The sequence below is a fragment of the Cnephaeus nilssonii genome (genome assembly GCF_951640355.1).
Source record: "Cnephaeus nilssonii genome assembly, chromosome: X".
In the NCBI taxonomy this organism is placed as follows: domain Eukaryota; kingdom Metazoa; phylum Chordata; class Mammalia; order Chiroptera; family Vespertilionidae; genus Cnephaeus; species Cnephaeus nilssonii.
Window position 1 is genome coordinate 121,095,459 of NC_137071.1, and position 20,261 is coordinate 121,115,719.

Genomic DNA, 20,261 nt, shown 5'->3' on the forward strand with positions numbered 1-20,261 from the left:
CCATAATTCAGGCTTTGATGTAATCGATTGTCTTCTTGAGGGTGGGCCATGTTAAGAAGAAGAGTTGCCCAGCTGATGTGGCTCAGTTGGTTGAGTATGGTCCGGTGCATCGAAAGCTTGCCGGTTTGATTCCTGGTCAGGGCGCATACCTGGGTTGTGGGTTCAGTCCCTGGTGGGGATTTGTACAGAAGGCAACCGATGGATGTTGCTCTCTCACATCAATGTTTCTCTCTCTCCCTCTCCCTTCCTCTCTCTGTAAAATCAATAAAAAATATACTTTAAAAAAAAAAAAGAAGCCCACCCAGCCAGGGTGGCTCAGTGGTTGAGCGTCAACCTACGAATGAGGAGGTCGCAGATTGATTCCCAGTCAGGGCGCATGCCCAGGTTGCGGGCTCAATCCTCAGTGTGGGGTGTGAAGGAGGCAGCTGATGGATGATTCTCTCTCATCGTTGATGTTTCTCTCTCTCTTTCTCTCTCTCTCTCTCTCTCTCCCTTCTTATCTGAAATCAATAAAAATATTTTTTTTTAACAATAAACATAAAAAAAGAAGCCCTGGCCGGTTTTTCTCAGTGGTTAGAGCATCAGCAAAAGGTCAGGTGGAGGGGTCCATTCCTGGTCAAGGTCACGTACCTTGTACCTTGTACCTCGGTTGCAGGTTCCCCAGGCCCAGGAGGGGCACTTGCTGAAGGCAACCAACTAATGTGTCTCTGTCTTGTCCATGTTTCTCTCCCCCTCTTCCCTCCCACTCTCTCTAGATAGAAATCAATGGGAAAATATCCTCGGGTGAATATTTAAAAAGAAGAAGAGTGCTCTGGTGTATTTCAAAATATCTACTCTTCCACCTCCCGCCCCACCCCCCCGGCCAGAACCCTGAGGAAATTTTTCTCCAATCTTCAGTGAGAACCCGGTAGGGCTCCGGGAGGTAAAAGTCACAAAAGCGTGAAAGCCTCCCTAAGACCACGCATCCTCCTGGCATTTTTAACTCTCATACGTGTCCACAATGAGCCCCAGCAATTCACCCATTCCAGTTGAGGTTTGCCTGCCCCAGCACTGTTTCCAGTTGTGGGTTTTTGTGCTGGTAAATTGTGATTCTCTGCATTTGCCTGTCTTTCTAGTTTGGGGGGCAGCAGTCTGTCCTGTGACCTCGATTCTCTGATGGATCTAAAAAGAGCTGTTGATTTTTCAATGTGTTCAGCTCTTCACTTGTTAGCAGACCAGAAACAGGAACTCCCCTGGGTCTGTTTTGATTGGCTGATTTTTAGCATTATGTGTTATATATACTTTTTTAAAATATATTTTTATTGATTTCAGAGAGGAAAGAAAAGAGATAAATAGAAATATCAATGATAGAGAAGCATTGATCAGCTGCCTCCTGCACGCCCCCCACTGGGGATCGAGCCCACAACCTAGGCATGTGCCCTGACCAGGAATTAAACCATGACCTCCTGGTTCATTGGTCGATGCTCAACCACTGAGCCACACTAGCCGGGTTATATTTTTATGTTTCTTCTACCTCAGTCCTGAAGTCTGGGTGATGGAGTTCACCTATTTGTTTCCTTTCTTTCAGACATTACAGGGTCTTCGCTGGCTGTTGATTCATGCCCTAGCCAGTTTTTCTCAGTGGATAGAGCATCGGGTTTGATTCTGGTCAAAACCTCAGTCGGGGCACGTGCAAGAGGCAACCAATTGATGTGTTTCTCTCAGATCAATATTTTCCTCTGTCTTTCCCTCTCTCTTCCACTCTAAAAGTCAATGGAAAAAATATCCTCGGGTGAGGATTAAAAAAATAAAATAAAATAAAAACAGTTGATTCACCGCATGGAGGGACCTGGAGAGTATTCAGCTAAGTGAAATAAGCCAGTCAGAGAAAGACAACAATCACAGGGTCTCACTTATATGTGGAATCTAATGAACAAAATAAACTGACAGACAAAATAGATCCAGAGACATGGATGCATGGAACAGACTGATGAATATCAGAGGGAAGGGTGGGGGAGGGAAGAGATCAACCAAAGAACTTATATGCATAACCCATGGACACACAATAGTGGGGTGAAGGAAGGCCTGGGGCAGGGGACAGGAATGGGGAAGAGGGGGTCAATGGGGGGGGGGGGAAAGGAGAGGCATCTGTAAGACTTGCAACAATAAAGATAAATTTTCAAAAAAGAAAAAGAAAAACAGTGATTCACATATTTTGGCAAGCTTTCCAGTTGTGTATGATGGGAAGATAATCCTGGGCCCTGTTTATCCCCTTGTGTCCATATCAATATTGAGTAACTTTAAACTCTGTTGAGATAAATATGCATGTGGAACTTTCTAGAATAACTCCTAAAAGAATATTGAGTGTACTACTTCCAAACTACTGGAGAAAAAATATCAAATAATGAGAAAAAAAATCTCAATCGAAAAGTAGTCTAAAGAGGAAAATGAAGAAACAGAAACATTGGAATAAGTAGAAAGTATAAAATAAAATTTTAAAAATTATTCCAAATATCACTGAGCAAAAGAGACTAAATTCTCCAGTTAGACAGGATTGTTGAAAATCCAGCTATAATCTGGTCATAAGAGATACATCTACAAGATAGGACCAGAAAAGCAGATAGAAGGCCAGGATGCTCAGCTATGGCCAAGCGAGTATTGACAAAAACAACCTTTATGATCTGGAAAGCAACCAAACGTATTTCATAAACCAAGAATCTGAACTTTGGGAATGTGTGTCATTCTGGCCTAGGGCTACTCGCATCCTTTTCAGCTTGGTTGGCATGGAGGTCCTGCCCGGGCAAGGCAGGCCATGGAGACCAGTAGCTTCTCCGCCTAGGGGGCTAACTCAATTTGAAGTGTTAGGCAATACCCACACCCAGGAGCACTGTCTGTGGAAGTGACTTCTCAGAGGCAGAAACATCCAGAATTTTAAGAGAAACAATCAGATCCAGGAAGTTCATTGCTGTCATATTTTCCATGTTTCGAGAGCTTCAGAGACCTGTGGTACAACAACAGGCAAGCGAAAAAATGTGTAATGGGCGGCTTTGAAGTGGAGAATAGAGAAGAGGGAGTAGAAGAAATATTTGAAGAAATCCCTTGAAAATAGATTGTCCAATCTGAAGAACAACGAGGAAAAGGATTGAGCCTCAATGAATCCCAAGTAAGGCAAACACCAAAGAGCTAGTTGTAGACATAAATTCTATATCTAAAACTATCCTTTAAAAATTGAAGGTTTAAAAAAAAGACATTTCCAGGTAAACAATGACTGAGATAATTCATTGCTAGTATATATATATATATATATTTGTTGTTGGTTTTTTTTGTTGTTGTTAATCCTCACCCAAGGATATTTTTCCCACTGATTTTTAGAGAGTGGAAGGGAGAGGTACGTGCTTGCAGCAACCAAGGTACGTGCTTGCAGCAATCAAGGTCAACTGAGGTATGTGCCCTTGACCAGCATGGAACTCATGACCCTTCAGTACACAGGCCAATGCTCTAACCACTGAGCAACCAGCTAGGGCACTAGTATACTTTACAAAAAGTACTTCAGATTGACAACAGTTAGTAACTTGAATTCATAAGAAGAAATGAAGAGCATCAAAAATAGTTAATATGTGGGTTAAAATAAAAACCTCTCCTAATGTATTTTCTTCATTTCTTACCTTAACTTCTTTAAAAGACACAAGGTTGTGTAAAGCATTAGGTATAATGCTGTATTTTGGGGTTTGTAACCGATATAGATGTAATATATATGACATTAATGGCACTAAAGAGGGGAGAAGGCATAAAGCTATCTTGGAGCAGGCTCTACCTTTTATCAAAACTAAGTCAATATTAATATGAAGTAGGTTGTGATTAAGATGCATACTATAATCCAACTACAATTAAATATATATAGTTAAAAAGACAACAGAGGCCCTGGCTGGTTTAGCTTGGTGGTTAGAGCGTCGGCCTGAGGCCCAAAGGGTGTGGGTTCAATTCCCAGTCAAGGGCATGTACAGGAGACAACCGATTGATGTGTCTCACATCGATATTTCTCTCTCTGTGTCTGTACCTCTCTCTCTCTCTTTCTCTCTCTCTCTCTCTCTCTCTCTCTCTCTCTCTCTCTCTCCCCCTTCCTAGCTCTCTAAAAATCAATAAAAAATATTTTTTTAAAAAAGAAAGATTCAACTATATATTAGCTTACAAGAGACTAATCTCAGATTCAAAGACACAAATAGATTGAAAGTAAAAGGACAGAAAAAGATCATGCAAACAGTAACCATAAGAGAGCTGGAGTGACTATATTAATATCAGATAAAACAGACTCTAAGACAAAGGCTATTATTAGAGAAAAAAGAAACATTTCATCATGATGAAAGGGTCAACTCATTAGAAAGATATTACAATTATAAACATATACATATCTAACAGCACAGCCCAAAAATATATAAAACAAAAACAAGCAGAATGTAAAAGAGAAAGAGACCATTCAACTATGAGAGTTGGAAATTTCAATACCCCACTTTCAATAATTATTAAAACTAGAAAGAAAAGCAGCAAGGATATAGAAAACTTGAGCAACACTAACAACAAATTTGGTGTGACTGGAATCTATAAAACACTTCACTCAACAGATGCAAAATACTCTTTTCAAATACACATGGCACATTCTCCAGGATAGAACTAATCTAGGTCATAAAACAAGTCTCAATACATCTAAAAGGATTAAATTCGATTTTTTTAAAAGAAAAAGAAATCTGGGAAATTGAACATCAAACTCCTAAATAATCCACAGGTCAAAGAAAAAATTTACAAGGGAAATTAGAAGATACTTTGAACAGAATGAAATGAAAACACAACATATTGAAATTGTGGGATGTAGTTAAAGCAGTACTTACACTTGATCTTAGCCAAAAGGCCAAGAAGCAATGGTTAAAGCAGTACTTAGAAGGAAATTTATAGCTTTAAATGTCTATACTAGCAAAAAATAAGAAAGATCTCAAATCAATAGCCTAGTGATCCACCTTAATAAACTAAAAAAAGAAAAGCAAACAAAATTCAAAGCCAGCAGAGGTCAGATTAGTACAGAAATGAATAAAATAAAAAACAGGAAAACATTAGAGGCCATCAATTCAAACAAAAGTTGGTTCTTCAATTTACCCAGCATGATTAAGAAAAAAGATTATCAAGATTGAGAATGAAAAGGGGCACATTACTATTGACCTATAGAAATTTAAAGGGTCATAAGGCAAAGTTTTGAACAATTTTATGCCAACAAATTAGACAGTTCAGATGAAATGGACAAATTCCTAGAAAGACACAAATGACCAAAATTGACTTTAAAGTAGAAAATTTGAATAGACTTATAATAAGCAAATAAATTGAATTAGGAATTGAAAATCTTCCCACAAAGAAAACCCAAGCCCAGAAGTCTTCACTGGTGAATTGTACCGAAAAACACAACTGAAAAAAACATGTCCACACAAAAACTTGCATAAAAATTACCATAGCAGCATAATTCACAATAGCCAAAAGGTGGACACAACCGAAATGTCCATCAATGGATGCATAGGTAAACAAAACGTGGCCTATTCATACAATGGGACATTATTCAGCTATACAAACAAATGAAGTACTGACACATGCTACAATGTGGATGAAAACATTATGCAAAGCATAAGAGACCAGACACAAAGGGCCGCATATCGTATGATTCCATTTATGTGCAATATCAAAACAGGCAAACCCACAGAGACAGTAGATTAGTGATTGCCAGAGGCTGGGGTGGGATGGGGGAATGTGGAGTGACCACTAAATGGATACAGGGGTTTCTTTTGGGGTGATGAAAACATTCTGTAATTAGATTGTGGTGATGATTGAATAACTTTGTAAATATACTAAAAAAACCATTAAATTATACTTTGTAAAACATATTTTTATTGATTTCAGAGAGGAAGGGAGAGGGCAAGAGAGATAGAAACATCAATGATCAGAGAGAATCATGGATCCGCTGCCTCCTGCACGCCCCACACTGGGGATCCAGCCTGCAACCTGGGCATGTGCCCTGACTGAGAATTGAACCGCGACCTCCTGGTTCATAGGTCGATGCTCAACCACTGAGCCACGCCAGCTGGGTTAAATTATACTTTTTAAAGGGTGAATTTTATGGTATGTAAATTATATCTCAATAAAAAACAAATTTTAAGCTTAAAAGGAAAAGGATTGAACAAGACATACTGGGCAAATATCAACCAAAAGAAAGTTATAGTTGCCATGTTACTATCAAAGTAGACAATAAGGCAAAAAGCATTACCAGTACTAATGCATGTCACTACATTTTTTTTTTGTTAATCCACACCTGAGGATATTTTTTCCATTGCTTTTTCAGAGATAGTGGAAAGGAGGGAGGGAGGGAGGGAGGGAGGGAGAGAAACATCGATGTGAGAGACACACATCCACTGGTTGTGTCCCCCATGCACACCGTCCTGACCAGAGGATGGGGATCGAAGCCAGGTATCTGCCCTTGACCGGGAATCACACCCTTCGGTGCATGGGCCGACACTCTAACCATTGAGCCACACCTGCCAGGGCTGTCAGTACATTTTAATCATATATCTCAATTCTAAGTTCATCTGCACTTGAAAATACATAAAGCAATAGTTGAGAGAACTACAAGGAGAAACTGACGAAGCAATGAGGCCTCTACTGGGGTATGATGTGAGGCAAGCTTGGCTCCCTGGCATGAGGGGAACTACAGAACTCTCCGTGGGGCCTGGGGAGGGGACCTGGCGACAAGGCTTTTATATTTATCAAAAGGGGACAGATAGGGCCCGGAGGGCGTGGCTCAGTGGTTGAGCGTCCACCTATGAACCAGGAGGTCACGGTTCGATTCCCAGTCAGGGCACATGCCCGGGTTGCGGGCTTGATCCCCAGTGTGGGGCGTGTGTGAGGCAGCTGCTCAATGATTCTCTCTCATCATTGATGTTTCTCCCTCTCTCTCCCTCTCCCTTCCTCTCTGAAATCAATAAAAAAATATTTTTAAAGGGGGGACAGGTAGGGTTGGGAAATACTGAAAAGCTCTCCCAAAGCAGCAATCTGCTCCTGTCACTGCGCTGCCTGTGGGCTCCAGCGGCTCCCTAGTGCCCTCTGGAGAAAGCTCACATTCAGGCTGATCTCCCGCGACGTCTCACAACAGGCCTCGATCAGGCGAACCTGGCTGTTTATTTCCCAAACATTCCAGCTGAGAAGACAGGAGTGGAGACAGCGGGGCCTGGACAAAGCTGGGGGTGGGCAGAAAACGTGCCTGGCAAGAAGGAACTCGGCTTAGAGTGGAGACAGGAGGCCTGGCTTGGCCCCTTCGTGGTGTCCTGAATAGGCCTGTTTCTTCCTGAGTTCTGGGGCAGTGGGAGGAGGGGGGGCATCCTCAACTCCCTTACACGCCCCCCCCCCCTTCAGGCCACCAGGACCCATCTCCAGCTTCCCCATCCCACTTCAGCAGCCTGGGCACAGGCTCTCTGCATCTCTTGCCTTGCCCCCCACATGACCCACCCACATGTATACCCACCACTAACCCTGTGCCTCTGCCCGACCATCCCTCACACTGAACCCCAGAGGGATCTTTCCAGGGCTCAGATGCCACGCCCCACCTCCCAGGTTCCATTTCACAGGGAATTTTTAAAGCATGTCCTTTTTTGGCGAGGGGAGGAGTTAATACACTTTTTATTGATTTCAGAGAGGAAGGGAGAGGGAGCGAGAGATAGAAGCATCAATGATGAGAATCATTGATTGGCTGCCTCCTGCACGCCCCACACTGGGGATGGAGCCCGCACCCCTGGGCATGTGCCCTGATGGGGAATCGAACCGGCGAACTCTTGGTTCATGGGTCTACACTCAACCACTGAGCAACACCAGCCGGGCCAGAACTTTTAAATAGTAGTAAAGGAAACCAAGGGGCAGAGGATTTCAAAGGTGGCAAAAGCACTTGCAAGGCCCAAACTCCAGCCTAGTGTCCCCCATCTTTTCCTCAAGTCCCTACGCAACCCTCACGTTCCCAGTGAGCCCTCCTCACTTGCACGGAGGCAGGCAGCAGGACAGGCCACAAGGCTGTGTGGCCTTGGCTCAGTTACTCGGCCTCTCTATGCCTCAGTTTTCCCAGCTGTAAAATGGGGCCAGTGATAATGAGAGTGGCCACTTCCCAGCTGACGTTTGGTTGAGTGACTACCTAGAAAGCTCCCCGGAATAGGGCCTGGCACACAGTGAGTCCTCAATAAGCGCTCCCACTGGGCGAACCCTAGGGATCAGCTGCAAAGCCAGTATTTGCCGAGAGAAGGGTGAGAAGTCTCTTTTGCCCTACTTCCACTTCTCATCTTTGGTTGTTGTTCATCCTCACCCAAGGATATTTTTCCATTGGCTTTTAGAAAGAGTGGAAGGGACGGGGAGAGACACAGAGAGAGAAACATCGATGTGAGAGAGACACATCGATTGGTTGCCTCCCGCAAGTGCCCTGACCTGGGCCCAGGGATGGAGCCTGCAACCGAGGTATGTGCCCTTGACCGGAATCGAACCCGGGACGCTTCAGTCCGTGGGCCGATGCTCTATCCACTGAGCCAAACCGGCTAAGGCGCTCTACTTCCACTTCAGACACCTCCAACTCGCCGTGTCCAAAACCAGTCCCATTGTCTCTCCCCAAAGCCACCCCAGGTGAACTCCTCTTGGTGAATGGTTCCACAATCCACCCAGAAACCCCAGATGCCTCTCCTTCATTTGGCCACCCCAGTGTGCCCCCCCCCCCCCAGGTTGAGCCTCCCCAGAACACCTACCACCCACAGGTTTGCTCCAAGACAGTGTGGCCAACCCTGTGTGGTCCGGAATGAGGGGGACAGCTTCCTCTCAGGACACCCACAAGGCTCCCCCCTCAATTCTGGTCTGGTCCCCAGGACCCAAGAAGGCCAGCCTGCCGGGCCCTGCTCCTGAACCACAGCACCCGAGTTTGCCAGTATAAGGGCACTCTCTGCCACAACGCTCCCGGGGTTCACTGTTGCTGACTAAGCCTGCCACTCCCCTGCCAGGCTCTGATCCCTCCAGTAGCCAGCCTCGCGCCTGAGCACCTGCTGCTCCCTGAACGTGAATGCTCTCACAGGACACACACACACCCCAGATCCCTCTTTTTTTTAATATTTTTATTTGTTTCAGAGAAAAAGGGAGAGGGAGAGGGAGAGGGAGAGGGAGAGGGAGAGGGAGAGGGAGAGGGAGAGGGAGAGGGAGAGGGAGAGGGAGAGGGAGAGGGAGAGGGAGAGGGAGAGGGAGAGGGAGAGGGAGAGGGAGAGGGAGAGAAACATCAATAATGAGAGAATCATTGATCGGCTGCCTCCTGCAAGGCCCCCACTGGGGATCAAGCCCGAAACCTGGGCATGTGCTCTGACCGAGGATCAAAGCGTAGCCTCCAGCCGAGACCGGTTTGGCTCAGTGGATAGAGCGTCGGCCTGCGGACTCAAAGGTCCCGGGTTCGATTCCAGTCAAGGGCATGTACCTTGGTTGCGGGCACATCCCCAGTGTGGGGTGTGCAGGAGGCAGCTGATCGATGTTTCTCTCTCATCGATGTTTCTAGCTCTCTATCCCTCTCTCTTCCTCTCTGTAAAAAAAAAAATCAATAAAATATTTTTTTTAAAAAAAAGCGTAGCCTCCAGGTTCATAGGTCGAAGCTCAACCACTGAGCAACACTGGCCAGGCCCCCAGCACCCTCTTTTTTTTAAATTTTTAAAATGTATTTTTATTGATTTTTTTTTTTATGAAGAGGGATAGAGAGTTAGAAACATTGATGAGAGAGAAATGTCGATGAGCTGCCCCCTGCATACCCGCTACTGGGGATGTGCCTACAACCAAGGTACATGCCCTTAACAGGAATTGAGCCTGGGACCCTTCAGTCTGCAGGCTGATGCTCTATCCACTGAGCCAAACCGGTTAGGGTCCCCAGCACCCTCTTTATCCCACCCCCTATCTCTTGCCTTTGGCTGAACCAGTCCTTTCTCTCACCCAGGGCTCATCCCACAGCCTCGCTGACCCAAAGCTTCCTTCTCACAAACTAGGCCCCCCAGGTGGGAAGGACTTAGAGGAATGAAGGAATGGTCCCACTCTCTTCCTGCACCGCGATGGGGGAGGCAGAACCTCTGTCCCAAGTGGGGACTTTCTGGGGCAGATCTTGGGGGGTGGGGGTAGAGGAGAGGAACAGTATTGAGCAGCTGCCCCAGGCGCCTAAGGAACGGGGGTAGGTGATGGATGTGACCATGGTGCCGCCTTCTGGCCACAGGCCAAACTGCATCCTATCAGGGCAGCCAGAGCTGTGGTCCAACTCTGCAGCAGTGACCTGGCAGCCGGCCTGGGCTGAGGAGCTGGCTCTCTCTGAAGGATTGCGATTCCTTCTCGAAGGCTGGCTCAGACCTGCTCCTGAGCAGCCAGCATGCGGCTTTCCCACGCACATCATTCCTATCATCCGAGTACGCCCATCCCTTCACGGGGCCTCCTCCGCGCGGGCAGGCTCCCTGACCGGCGGGCTCTGCACCGGCCACAGGCGTAGATGCCTGACCAATATTTGACAGACAAAAGGAGAATGAGTCGGTGTCGCGGGGTCTCATGTGGACTGGAAAGAAGGGAAGGAGAGCCAGCGAAGGGACGCTGGTGATGTCTGAGGTGGCGGGACAGATGCCAAGGCCCCGGACGGAGAGCTAAGGAGAGGCAGAACAGGTCCGTCGGAGGTGAGAAGGCCAAGTTGTTGAGACCTGGCCGTGGCGCTGGCTGCCTGAGGTCCCCTGGATTGTATGACCCCAGAGCCTGGAGTGAAGGGTGGCCTAGAACCGGCCATGGGGACAGAGGAGGAAGCTGCCCACCCCTCTCTAGACTTGCTCAGCTCAGGGACCTGTGGGAGGGGTGTGCATGGGGCAATGTGGAGCAGGAAGGTGGCGGGAGGATGCTGGGACCCCCAGCCGCTCTCCTCAGTGGAAGCCAGGCCCCCTGTTTCCAACCCCAAATCCTGATCCAGTCCCCGCCCCTGAGACCCAGGCCAGCCCTGCTTTGGATGTCACTGCTCCCCTTCAGGTCCTGAAGGCCCACAGAAGGTCTCTCTCCATCACGCTCCGCGGTGGGGCTCGCAGGGGTCCCAGTGGGGAGGAAGGAGTGGCCAGCTGGCCCCAAACTCTGAGGGTGCTCTCTCTGCTCTGGCTGGAACTGAGGTGTGGGCCTAGGGGGTCTTCCCCTGGTGGGCACAGGAGAAGGGCCTAGTGGGTCCAGGAGAGGCTTGGACCCCTCCAGAATTGGGGCGCAAGGGGCAGGGGCCACCGCTCTTCACACCAGGAGCCATAACCAGCCCAGCCTGGGTTCCCCCAAGCCTGGAGCCCATAGGTTCCAAAGCTCAGCTCAGCACGGCACAGCGATTGCGGCCCGGTGGCGCCCTCTCCTGGCCAAGGGGCTCCCCTGCACTCTCTGACACTAGCCTTCCCCATAGGAAAGTGTGTGCTGGAAATACTGCGGGGAGAGACGGTGGGGAGAGGTTGGAGGCGGCAGGCTGGGACTCTGGGCGCCCCCCACCCCAGGCTACAGGCCTTCACTCGCCTGTGAGCCCTTCCTGGCCTGGCGACTTGGGTTCCCGTGGGGCCTCCCACCAGCCCCCTCTGCTGGCAACCAGAGCTACACGCAGGCCCACCTCCAGGGTGGCAGAGCTGCTATCCGGGCTGCCTCTTGCTGGCACTTTGGGGGCCCGGCGGGGACAGAAAGTTCTCGGACAACCGGGAGTTTGTGTGCCATGATCCAAGGGAGCAGAAGTGTGGGTGGCAGTGGGCTAGGTCAGGTTTCTTTCCCACAGGTGATACCCGTCCCCTCCCTCTTCCCCCCTCCCTGCCCCTTCCCCCTCCCTCCAGCTCACCACCGGCCCCAGGCCCTTTGCTCTGTCTGTCTTTATTGATTTGGGGGAAACCGGAGGGGAGCCGGAGGCCACGACACAAGCGGGACCACCCACAGTCAGCGAAGCGCAGAACAGCGTGCAGGAAGGAGCCCCTGGAGCCTCGTCAGCGTCTAGAGGGGTTGTGGCAGCGACAGGGGAGGGGAGCCCCTGCGGCCATGCCCCACCAGCCCCTCGGCAAGGGCAGAGCCTGAGGGGTGCCCCCCTCCCACCCGAGTGCCGCGGGCCACACACGTCTCAAACTCTCCACCAGAGGCCAGCCCCAGGGTGCGGGGATGGGGGAGAGGACTGAGAGGGTCCATGGGAAGAGAATCGGGGGTCAGTGCACTCAGCCTCAGCATCTGCCAGGGGTGGAGGGAGAGAGAGAAGCGCACAAGGGAGAGGAACAGTCAGGAGGCACCCCGGCCCGCACTGTGCCCGGCTCCCAGTCAAGGCCCTCAGCTGCGGATGGAGCCCACTGGGTCTTGACACTGGGCCCCTCTCGGATCCTCACGGTGCCCGCGGTCCCCAGCCCCTGCTGGCCCCCTCTCTTGTCTACTCCTCCCGGAACCCTGGACCGACCCTCCCTTCCATCTGTGCCCTCTGCCCTCAGCCCTCTGCTCTCTGGGGTCCACCCCGCTTAGCTCTTGGCCACATGGGGCGCCACACCCTCTAAGCTAACCCAGGAACCACCTCCTATTGGGGGGGGGCAGGGCCCACCCCCACGTACCTGGGCATCACCAGTTGGAGGGCTGGCCAGCCCCGAGGCCCGGGTGGCTGTGGCGGGCCATCCTCCGCTCTGAGCCCTCCTCACCCTCTGGGCTCTGCCCCAGCTTTCGGATGTGGCGCAGGAAAGAGGTGGCATTGAATGCTCGCTGCAGGGAGAGAGGGCTATCAGGCTATGACCGGTCCTGAACCCTGAGATTTCAAGGGTCAGAGAGGCTACTGGCGGCCTCCCCCTGAGGCTGAGGGATAGGGCAGGTGGGAAGGGAGGCAGCCTGGAGCCAAAAAGGTCCACGGCCCGACCCATACTGACCTTCCAGTGATTCCGGGCAAAATTCTTCTGGATCTGCTCACTGACCGAGCCCAGGATGTCTTTGTCAAAGGCAGCATCCCCAGAGATCCTAGAGGGAGGCCAGGGGTCAGTGAGGGTTGGGGGGGGGGGGTATCTGAGGGTGTGGTCCCTCCCTCCAGCCCTGGGACAGCTTGGCAGGGGTTCCATTCACCAAAGATGCTGTAAGGCCTGCTGGCACGTGAACCTCTTCTGCGGGTCTCGCTCCAGAAGGTGCCGGATGAAGTCTTTGGCTGGAGCAGGGAAGCCAGGTCAGCCCAGCCCGCCCCCATTCCCCTCAGCGCGCCCCCCTCCCCTCCCTGAGCTTGGGGCCAGCCTCAAGTTCACCTGATTCAGAGATGTCATCCCAAAAGGGAGAGTCAAACTCGTAGCTGGCCCTCAGGATCTGGCTGAAGAGTTCGGGGTCGCTCTCGTCGTAGAAGGGGGGGTAGCCACACAGCCTGGCACCCACAGATGAATCACCCAGCTGTCCAACCCTCCCCAACCCAGCAGGGGGGCAGGCGGGCAGAAGAAGAGCCTTCCCAGTGGTCACTCACAGGATGTAGGAGATGACACCCAGGGCCCACACATCTACGGCCTTCCCGTAGGGTTTCTGCTCCAAGAGCTCCGGGGCTGGGGGCCAGAGACAGACAGACGCACACCCGCGCACACACACACCAGCCTTCAGCGCTGCCTGGCTCCGCCTAGTCACCCCAGGAATGGCCAGCCACCTGCCCTGCCCCGGGCACCACAGCTCCCACGGGGTCCCCCAGCCCCCTCAGGGAGCCCCCCTCACATACCCACATATCCTGGGGTCCCACAGGCGGTGCCCAGCATGTTGCCAGCCTGAATTTTGGAGAGGCCGAAGTCGGAGACCATGATCTTGGAGTCCTCGAATGGCGTGGCATAGAGGAGGTTTTCAGGCTAGGACACACGGGAGGCCAGAGGTCAGCCCTGGCGTGGTCCTGGGGGCTGCGACCAGGGGCTGGGCCCCCTCAAGTCCCCCAGGCCCTTGGTGCACAGGAGGCTGGGTAAGGGCCTGGGCAAGTGGGTGAGAGGGCGGGCACCTTGAGGTCGCGGTGCACGATGCCCAAGCTGTGCAGGTAGGAGACAGCGCCGAGGACCTGGCCCACCAGGTGGCTGGCATCCTTCTCTGTGTAGGAGCCACGCTCCATGATGCGGTCGAACAGCTCGCCCCCTGTCACCCTGTGAGGAGCAGGTGTTCGTTTGAGCCAGGCCCCTCAGCCCCCACTCACCACCCAGCCCCCCAGCCCGCCCTGCCCTCCTCACAGCTCCATGGCCAGGTAGAGGTGGGAGGGGCTCTCGTGGACGTCCTCCAGAGCCACGATGTTGGGGTGGCTGACCCTGCAAACAGCAAGAAAAAGCCCTTGTAGCCCAGCCAGTGTGGCTCAGTGGTTGAGCATCAACCTATGAACCAGGAGGTCACGGTTTGATTCCCAGTCAGGGCACATGCCCGCGTTATGGGCTCGATCCCCAGTGTGGGGCGGGCAGGAGGCAGCAGCCGATCAGTGATTCTCTCTCATCAATGTTTCTATCTCTCTCTCCCTCTTCCCTTCCTCTCTGAAATCAATAAAAATATTTTTAAAAAACAACAACAACCCTGCCCTAGCTGGTTTGGCTCAGTGGGTAGAGCATCGGCCTGTGAACTGAAGGGTCCCGTGTTCGATTCCAGTCAAGGCACATGCCCAGGTTTTGTGCTCAATCCTCAGTAGGGGGCGTACAGGAGGCAGCCGATCAATGACTCTCTCTCATCATTGATATTTCTATCTCTCTCCCTCTCCCTTCCTCTTTGAAGTCAATGAAAATATATTTTTTTAAAAAGCCCTTGGCCCAGCCGGCATGGCTCAGTGGTTGAGCGTTGACCTATGAACCAAGAGGTCTCGGTTCGATTCCCGGTCAGGGCACATGGCCGGGTTGTGGGCTCCATCCCCACTGTGGGGCGTGCAGGAGGCAGCTGATCAATGACTGATGTTTCTCTTATCATTGATGTTTCTGTCTCTCTCTCTCTCTCCCTCTCCCTTCCTCTCTGAAATCCATAAAAATATATGATTAAAAATAAAAATAAAACCTTGTAAGCCACTGCAGCCTCCTCTAGCCTCAGGGCCTAGGGGTGCTTCCTTCCACCTCTGCCCCCTTCCCTACCCCAGGCCACCCCTGCCCAATCCTGCAAGGCACAGCCCCACGCCAGGCCTTCCTGGGGCACAGAGGGGGCCGGGCACTCCACCCCAGGGCACTGCCCCACAGGCCTTCAGCCCTAGCAGCCAGGGCCAGGCACGCACCTGCGGAGCACCGCAATCTCATTCTCCACCAGGGCCTCCTTGCCTCGAAGGGCCTTCTTGGAAATGCACTTCAGAGCAACAAGGTGTGAGGAGCCCCGCTCCTGGGCCAGCACCACCTCGGAGAAGGCACCCCTGCCGCGGAGACAGCGGAGGCAGGAAGGGAGAGGGCAAGATGGAGAGGCAGAGGAGGGGAGGAGAGGGGGGAAGAGGAGAGGTGGGGAGGAGGAAGCCCCCCCCCCAGCTGAAGCAGAAGGGGAGGCTCTCTCCATCCCAGGCCACCCATCCCACGCACACACGCCCACACAGCCACTGACGCACACGCGCTGACACTCATGCACACACAACACATTGGCGGCCACACTCACGAGCCCAGCTTCTCGCGGATCTCATAGACGCTGCTGATGTCCTCCGTCTGTTTCTTGAGCAGCAACATGTCTGGGGGGGGGGGGGGAGGGCAAGGGAGAGTTGGAGGGAGGTCCCCCACCCCAAGCCCAGCAGAGTGCTTCAACCACCCTCAGCGACAGCCCCACTCAAGAACACATGTCCCGTCAGGTCCCTACACCCTCCCCCAGCCCCGGTACATCTCGCCCTTCCCCCACCACCCAGGTCAGCACTCCCAGGTGGACGCGTCCCAGCGAGACCACCGCATACATTCCTCCCTCCCTCCCCGCCATACGCCGCTGCGATCCCCAACGCCCCCCACACCGATGGCGATGGCGCCCAGACACCCGCTCTCTGCCGCCACACAACCGAGTCAGCCGCAATGAGCCGCCTTCCAGAAGGCTCCATGCACCCCCACCCCCGCCCCTCGGAGCCCACCCCCATCCACAGCACCCAAAGAGCCCTCCCTCGCCCCCAGGCCTGGACTTGCCACCCATCGCTCAGCGCCCACAGGCACACGCCACCCAGGCCACCAACCCGCCTGAGATGCACCTGCGACCCCAGCGCACAGCCGCCTGCCACCGCTACGGCCACCCACGCGGCTGCCCAGGCGCACCGGGCCCTCGGCGCCGCAGGGCGGGAGGAACTCCGCAGCCTGGGCCTCCCGCGTCCGGAGCTGCGTGGGCAGCGCGCGTTCGGGCCAGGGGCGCGCTGGGTATGACAGGTGTGCGCGGGGGCACGCGGGGGCGACGGGGCGAAGACTGCGGCGCGGGACCCCGCACGCCCCCGCCTGGGAGCGCTCGGTACCGACCTGGATCGGAAGCTGCCGCGTCGCCTCGCGCACTGGCAACGGCGCCCGCCGAGCCCCCCGCCCGCGCCCCGCCGGCCCCGCCCCCTCGGCGCGCTCCCGCCCAATGCTGGCGGCCGAGCACGCGGTGGCGGCGCTGCAGGGCACCTTGTAAGGCAATCTGCCGCCGGGCCGGCTGCCACCTCCCTCCTGGGTCATTCATGCTGGTTCCCACCGGCTTCAGCCCCCTGGCGGCCTGGCTGGGCCGGCCCCAGGGCCTTTGCACCACCGATGTCCTCCATCCAGAAGTCTCTTCACCCGCACGTTGACATGACTGTGAGCCTTCGGGTCTCTGCTCCGTCTCAGGCCAATTGGGCTAAAACAGTCTCTTTCCCTAGCCCAGCCCTGCCACTGCCACTTCTGACCCCCCCGCCCCCAGCCTAAGCCCCATCGGCACGCAGTTGGACAGCCACGGCCTCCTCACTGGGCTCCCTCCGCCCTCTGAACCCAGCCTTAACCTCTCCTACCCCAGTCTCCTCCCCGCCCAGCGGCCAGAGCATTCCCTGCATTGAGATCAGGTCACCCCTGGGCTTTCCAAGTCACTCCAAGTCAAAGCCTGAGTCCTCACAGCACCTGAGGATATTTTTTTCATTGATTTTTAAAATACGTATTTTTATTGATTTCAGAGAGGAAAGGAGAGGGAGAAAGAAACATCCATGATGAGAGAGAATCATTGATCGGCTGCCTCCTGCACGCCCCCTACTGGGGATCGAGCCTGCAACCCGGGCATGTGCCCTGACTGGGAATCGAACCGTGACCTCCTGGTTCATAGGTCGATGCACACCCACTGAGCCACACCGGCCAGGCTCCATTGATTTTTAGAGAGTGTGGAAGGGGAAGAGACAGAGAGAGAAAAACATCGATGTAAGAGAGACACATTAATTGGTTGCCTCCCGCACATGCCCCAACCAATGCTGGGGCTCGAGCCTGCAACCGAGGTACAAACCCTTGACTGAAATCAAACCCAGGACCGGTTAGTCCGGGCTGATGCTCTATCCACTGAGCCAAACCAGCTAGGGCATGGCCTAAGGACTCTATGATTGGTCCCCTTTCCCATCATTGCTCTGGCCCCTCTCCACCCACTTTCCCCTTGGCTCAAGCAGCTCCAGCCAACTCCAGCCGCACTGGCTTCCTAACCGGCCCCCCAAACACACAGCGCGTGGGGTGTGCACCATACGTGGCCCTCAGACACACTCACATGCACCTGCTCCAGGCCTTTCACTAGCTGCCTCTCTGCCCCAGATATTCACTCCGATAGCTGGCTGGTTTGCTCCCTCACTTCACCGGGTCTCAGCTCAAATGTCACCTCTCCACACAGGCCTGCCCTGCCCCCTCCCGCAGCCCTGTCTTCAGAGCATCCATCTCCTTCTGCGTCTGTTCCTCACCAGGACTTCCACTCCCTCAAAATGTGTCCGCTGACCCACCCAGGGGATGTGCTCGGGAAATGAGTGCTGGGTAACCAACTTCAATCCTTCAGCAACTAGTGGATTCCTCCCACTCTGTCCCATGGGTTCTGGCGCACTGCCCAGGGGGTCCAGGCCTCACCAGGGATGGGGAGTGGGTGTCCTCTTGACAGGAGCGCGGCCACACGAGCTAGAATTGCAGGGGCTGTATCGCGTCACAGGGTCCAGGAGAGACTTCACAGGAGTTTGTAAGCCCCTGGCATGGCACAAAGTCTTTGAGATGAATCATGGGGCAGGCAGAGGTGTGTTTGGTTTTTTTATACGTTTTTATTGATTTCAGAAAGGAAGGGGGAGAGAGTGAGATCGGAACATCAATGATGAGAGAAAGTCATTGATTGGCTGCCTCCTGCACACCCCACACTGGGGATGGAGCCCGCAATGCAGGCACATGTTCTGACCAGGAACTGAACGGTGATCTCCTGGTTCATAGGTTGACATTCAACCACCGGCCAGGCAGGCAAAGGTGTGGTTTTTTTTAAATCATCTTCCCAGATCACAACTCCCACATGTACTCTGTCCAAAAATCAGTAAGTCTGCCCTAACTGGTTTGGCTCAGTGGATAGAGCGTCGGCCTGCATACTCAAGGGTCCCAGGTTCGATTCCGGTCAAGGGCATGTACCTTGGTTGCGGGCACATCCCCAGGAGGGGGTTGCAGGAGGCAGCTGATTGGTGTTACTCTCTCATCGATGTTTCTGACTCTCTATCCCTCTCTCTTCCTCTCTGTAAAAAATCAATAAAATATATTTTTTTAAAAATCGGTAAGTCTGAGAAGGAACCCTCCGGTTCTAGTCCCCGCCCCTTTCCCAATGGCCCCTCCCAGTTCACTCTAGAATAAGGTGACCAGATTTTAACATTGGTAAAGCGGGACACCATTGACGAGGGGGGGGGGGGGATTCTTGATTAAAAATTTGGTCTATATGGAGCAACAAAAATTTTCATAGAACGCAAAAATAGTATTGTAATATATTTTTTTAAATTTCAACATAAGTACAATTTACAAATATAATAAATAAAAAATTATGTATAGTGTTATTTTATTCTTTGGCATATTTCTCATTTGAGTGAATTTTTTTTAGTAGATTGCTGTCGTTGTTTAAAAGGTCATGAATTTGCCGGAACGTAAGTCGTAAGTGTCACTTTCAAGGCCGGTGCTAGACTTTTTGCCGCCACTATAAAAAATATAAATAATACGAGTACTGTCTGCTAAATTTAAGAAAATTTATGTATTTATGAAATAAATAAATAAATTACTTACCTAAATTATCTGAATAGCTGATTTGTAATGACATCACTTGTTTAACTAGCTTACTAGCACACAGTACGATGTGTATCGTCTGAGAGACAGTTACAAAATGTTTTCGTCGTTGCCAATCCCAAAAAATGCCATTGTTCATTACGTCCAAACAATGGTGGTCGAATTCTAACAACTGATCAACAATGCGAACTTTGATAAGCAGTTCTCGATAATCAGTTCTCAACAATTATTTGTTATTAGTAAAGTTTAACATTATAAAATTAACAAAAATAATATAAAACTCCTATCCTGGCTAAATAGCCACATGGCCGCCGAAAACCGTATATTCCCTTCCCGTTCTCCCGCCGTTCCCTAGCTTGTCGTGCATTCTTTCCAAAAATCGGGACTTTTTTAAAACGCCGCGGGACGCGGGACAAATTGTTAAAAATCGGGACTGTCCCGCCAAAAGCGGGACGTCTGGTCACCTTACCCTAGAAGGCCCCAGGGGCCCCAGCACTGCGAAGCACGGGCCTCATCCCAACTGCTCATCCTGCGAACAGGGTTTCCTGGGCTTACACGCACTGACAGTGAGCCCCATCCACACGGGCAGTGAGTCCTGTTTGCACAGACAAGCTCATCTTGCTTGTGTGTTTGATGGTTATGCAGAAGAAACATGATCAGCCCGGCCAGCATGGCTCAGTGGTTGAGCATCCACCTTGTGGGAGCCCCTTTCACGTCCCACGGGGTTCAGGGTTCCTGTTCAGGGTTCGGGTTCTGGAGAAGGCCGCACACAAAATGAAGAGAGACTAGAAAAGAATTAATTTGGGAATATTGGGGGGCCAGGTGGGAGTCCACCTCTAGGGGGAGGACTCCCACTGCTCTGGCCTTTGCCATCCCTTTTATTGGGGTTCTGAGATACACCCATATCCTTTAGGCAGAAAATTCCAATAATAGACAATCAGCAAGAATTTACATATGATTAACAGGTGGAGGCGGCTTTAACTACCAATGTCTCAACTAAACAATGAGTGATTAGCTCCGACCATTCAGAGCAATTAAGGTTGACCAGCCTTCCCGATTCCCTTTTCACAT

At 51.9% G+C, this 20,261-nt stretch overlaps 1 protein-coding gene across 1 annotated transcript; it reads right to left on the reverse strand.

The window, feature by feature from the left end:
* Positions 1-11,988: 11,988 nt before the first annotated feature.
* On the reverse strand, positions 11,989-16,470 carry PNCK (pregnancy up-regulated nonubiquitous CaM kinase). Its single transcript, XM_079765324.1, has 12 exons — positions 16,437-16,470; positions 15,610-15,679; positions 15,245-15,376; positions 14,235-14,309; positions 14,012-14,150; positions 13,745-13,868; positions 13,502-13,577; positions 13,293-13,405; positions 13,120-13,198; positions 12,930-13,017; positions 12,624-12,768; positions 11,989-12,255 (listed from the first exon to the last, which is right to left on the reverse strand). Exons 2-11 carry the CDS (start codon positions 15,675-15,677, stop codon positions 12,631-12,633), a joined length of 1,032 nt encoding a protein of 343 aa, XP_079621450.1. The 5' UTR covers positions 15,678-15,679; positions 16,437-16,470; the 3' UTR covers positions 11,989-12,255; positions 12,624-12,630.
* Positions 16,471-20,261: the final 3,791 nt, after the last annotated feature.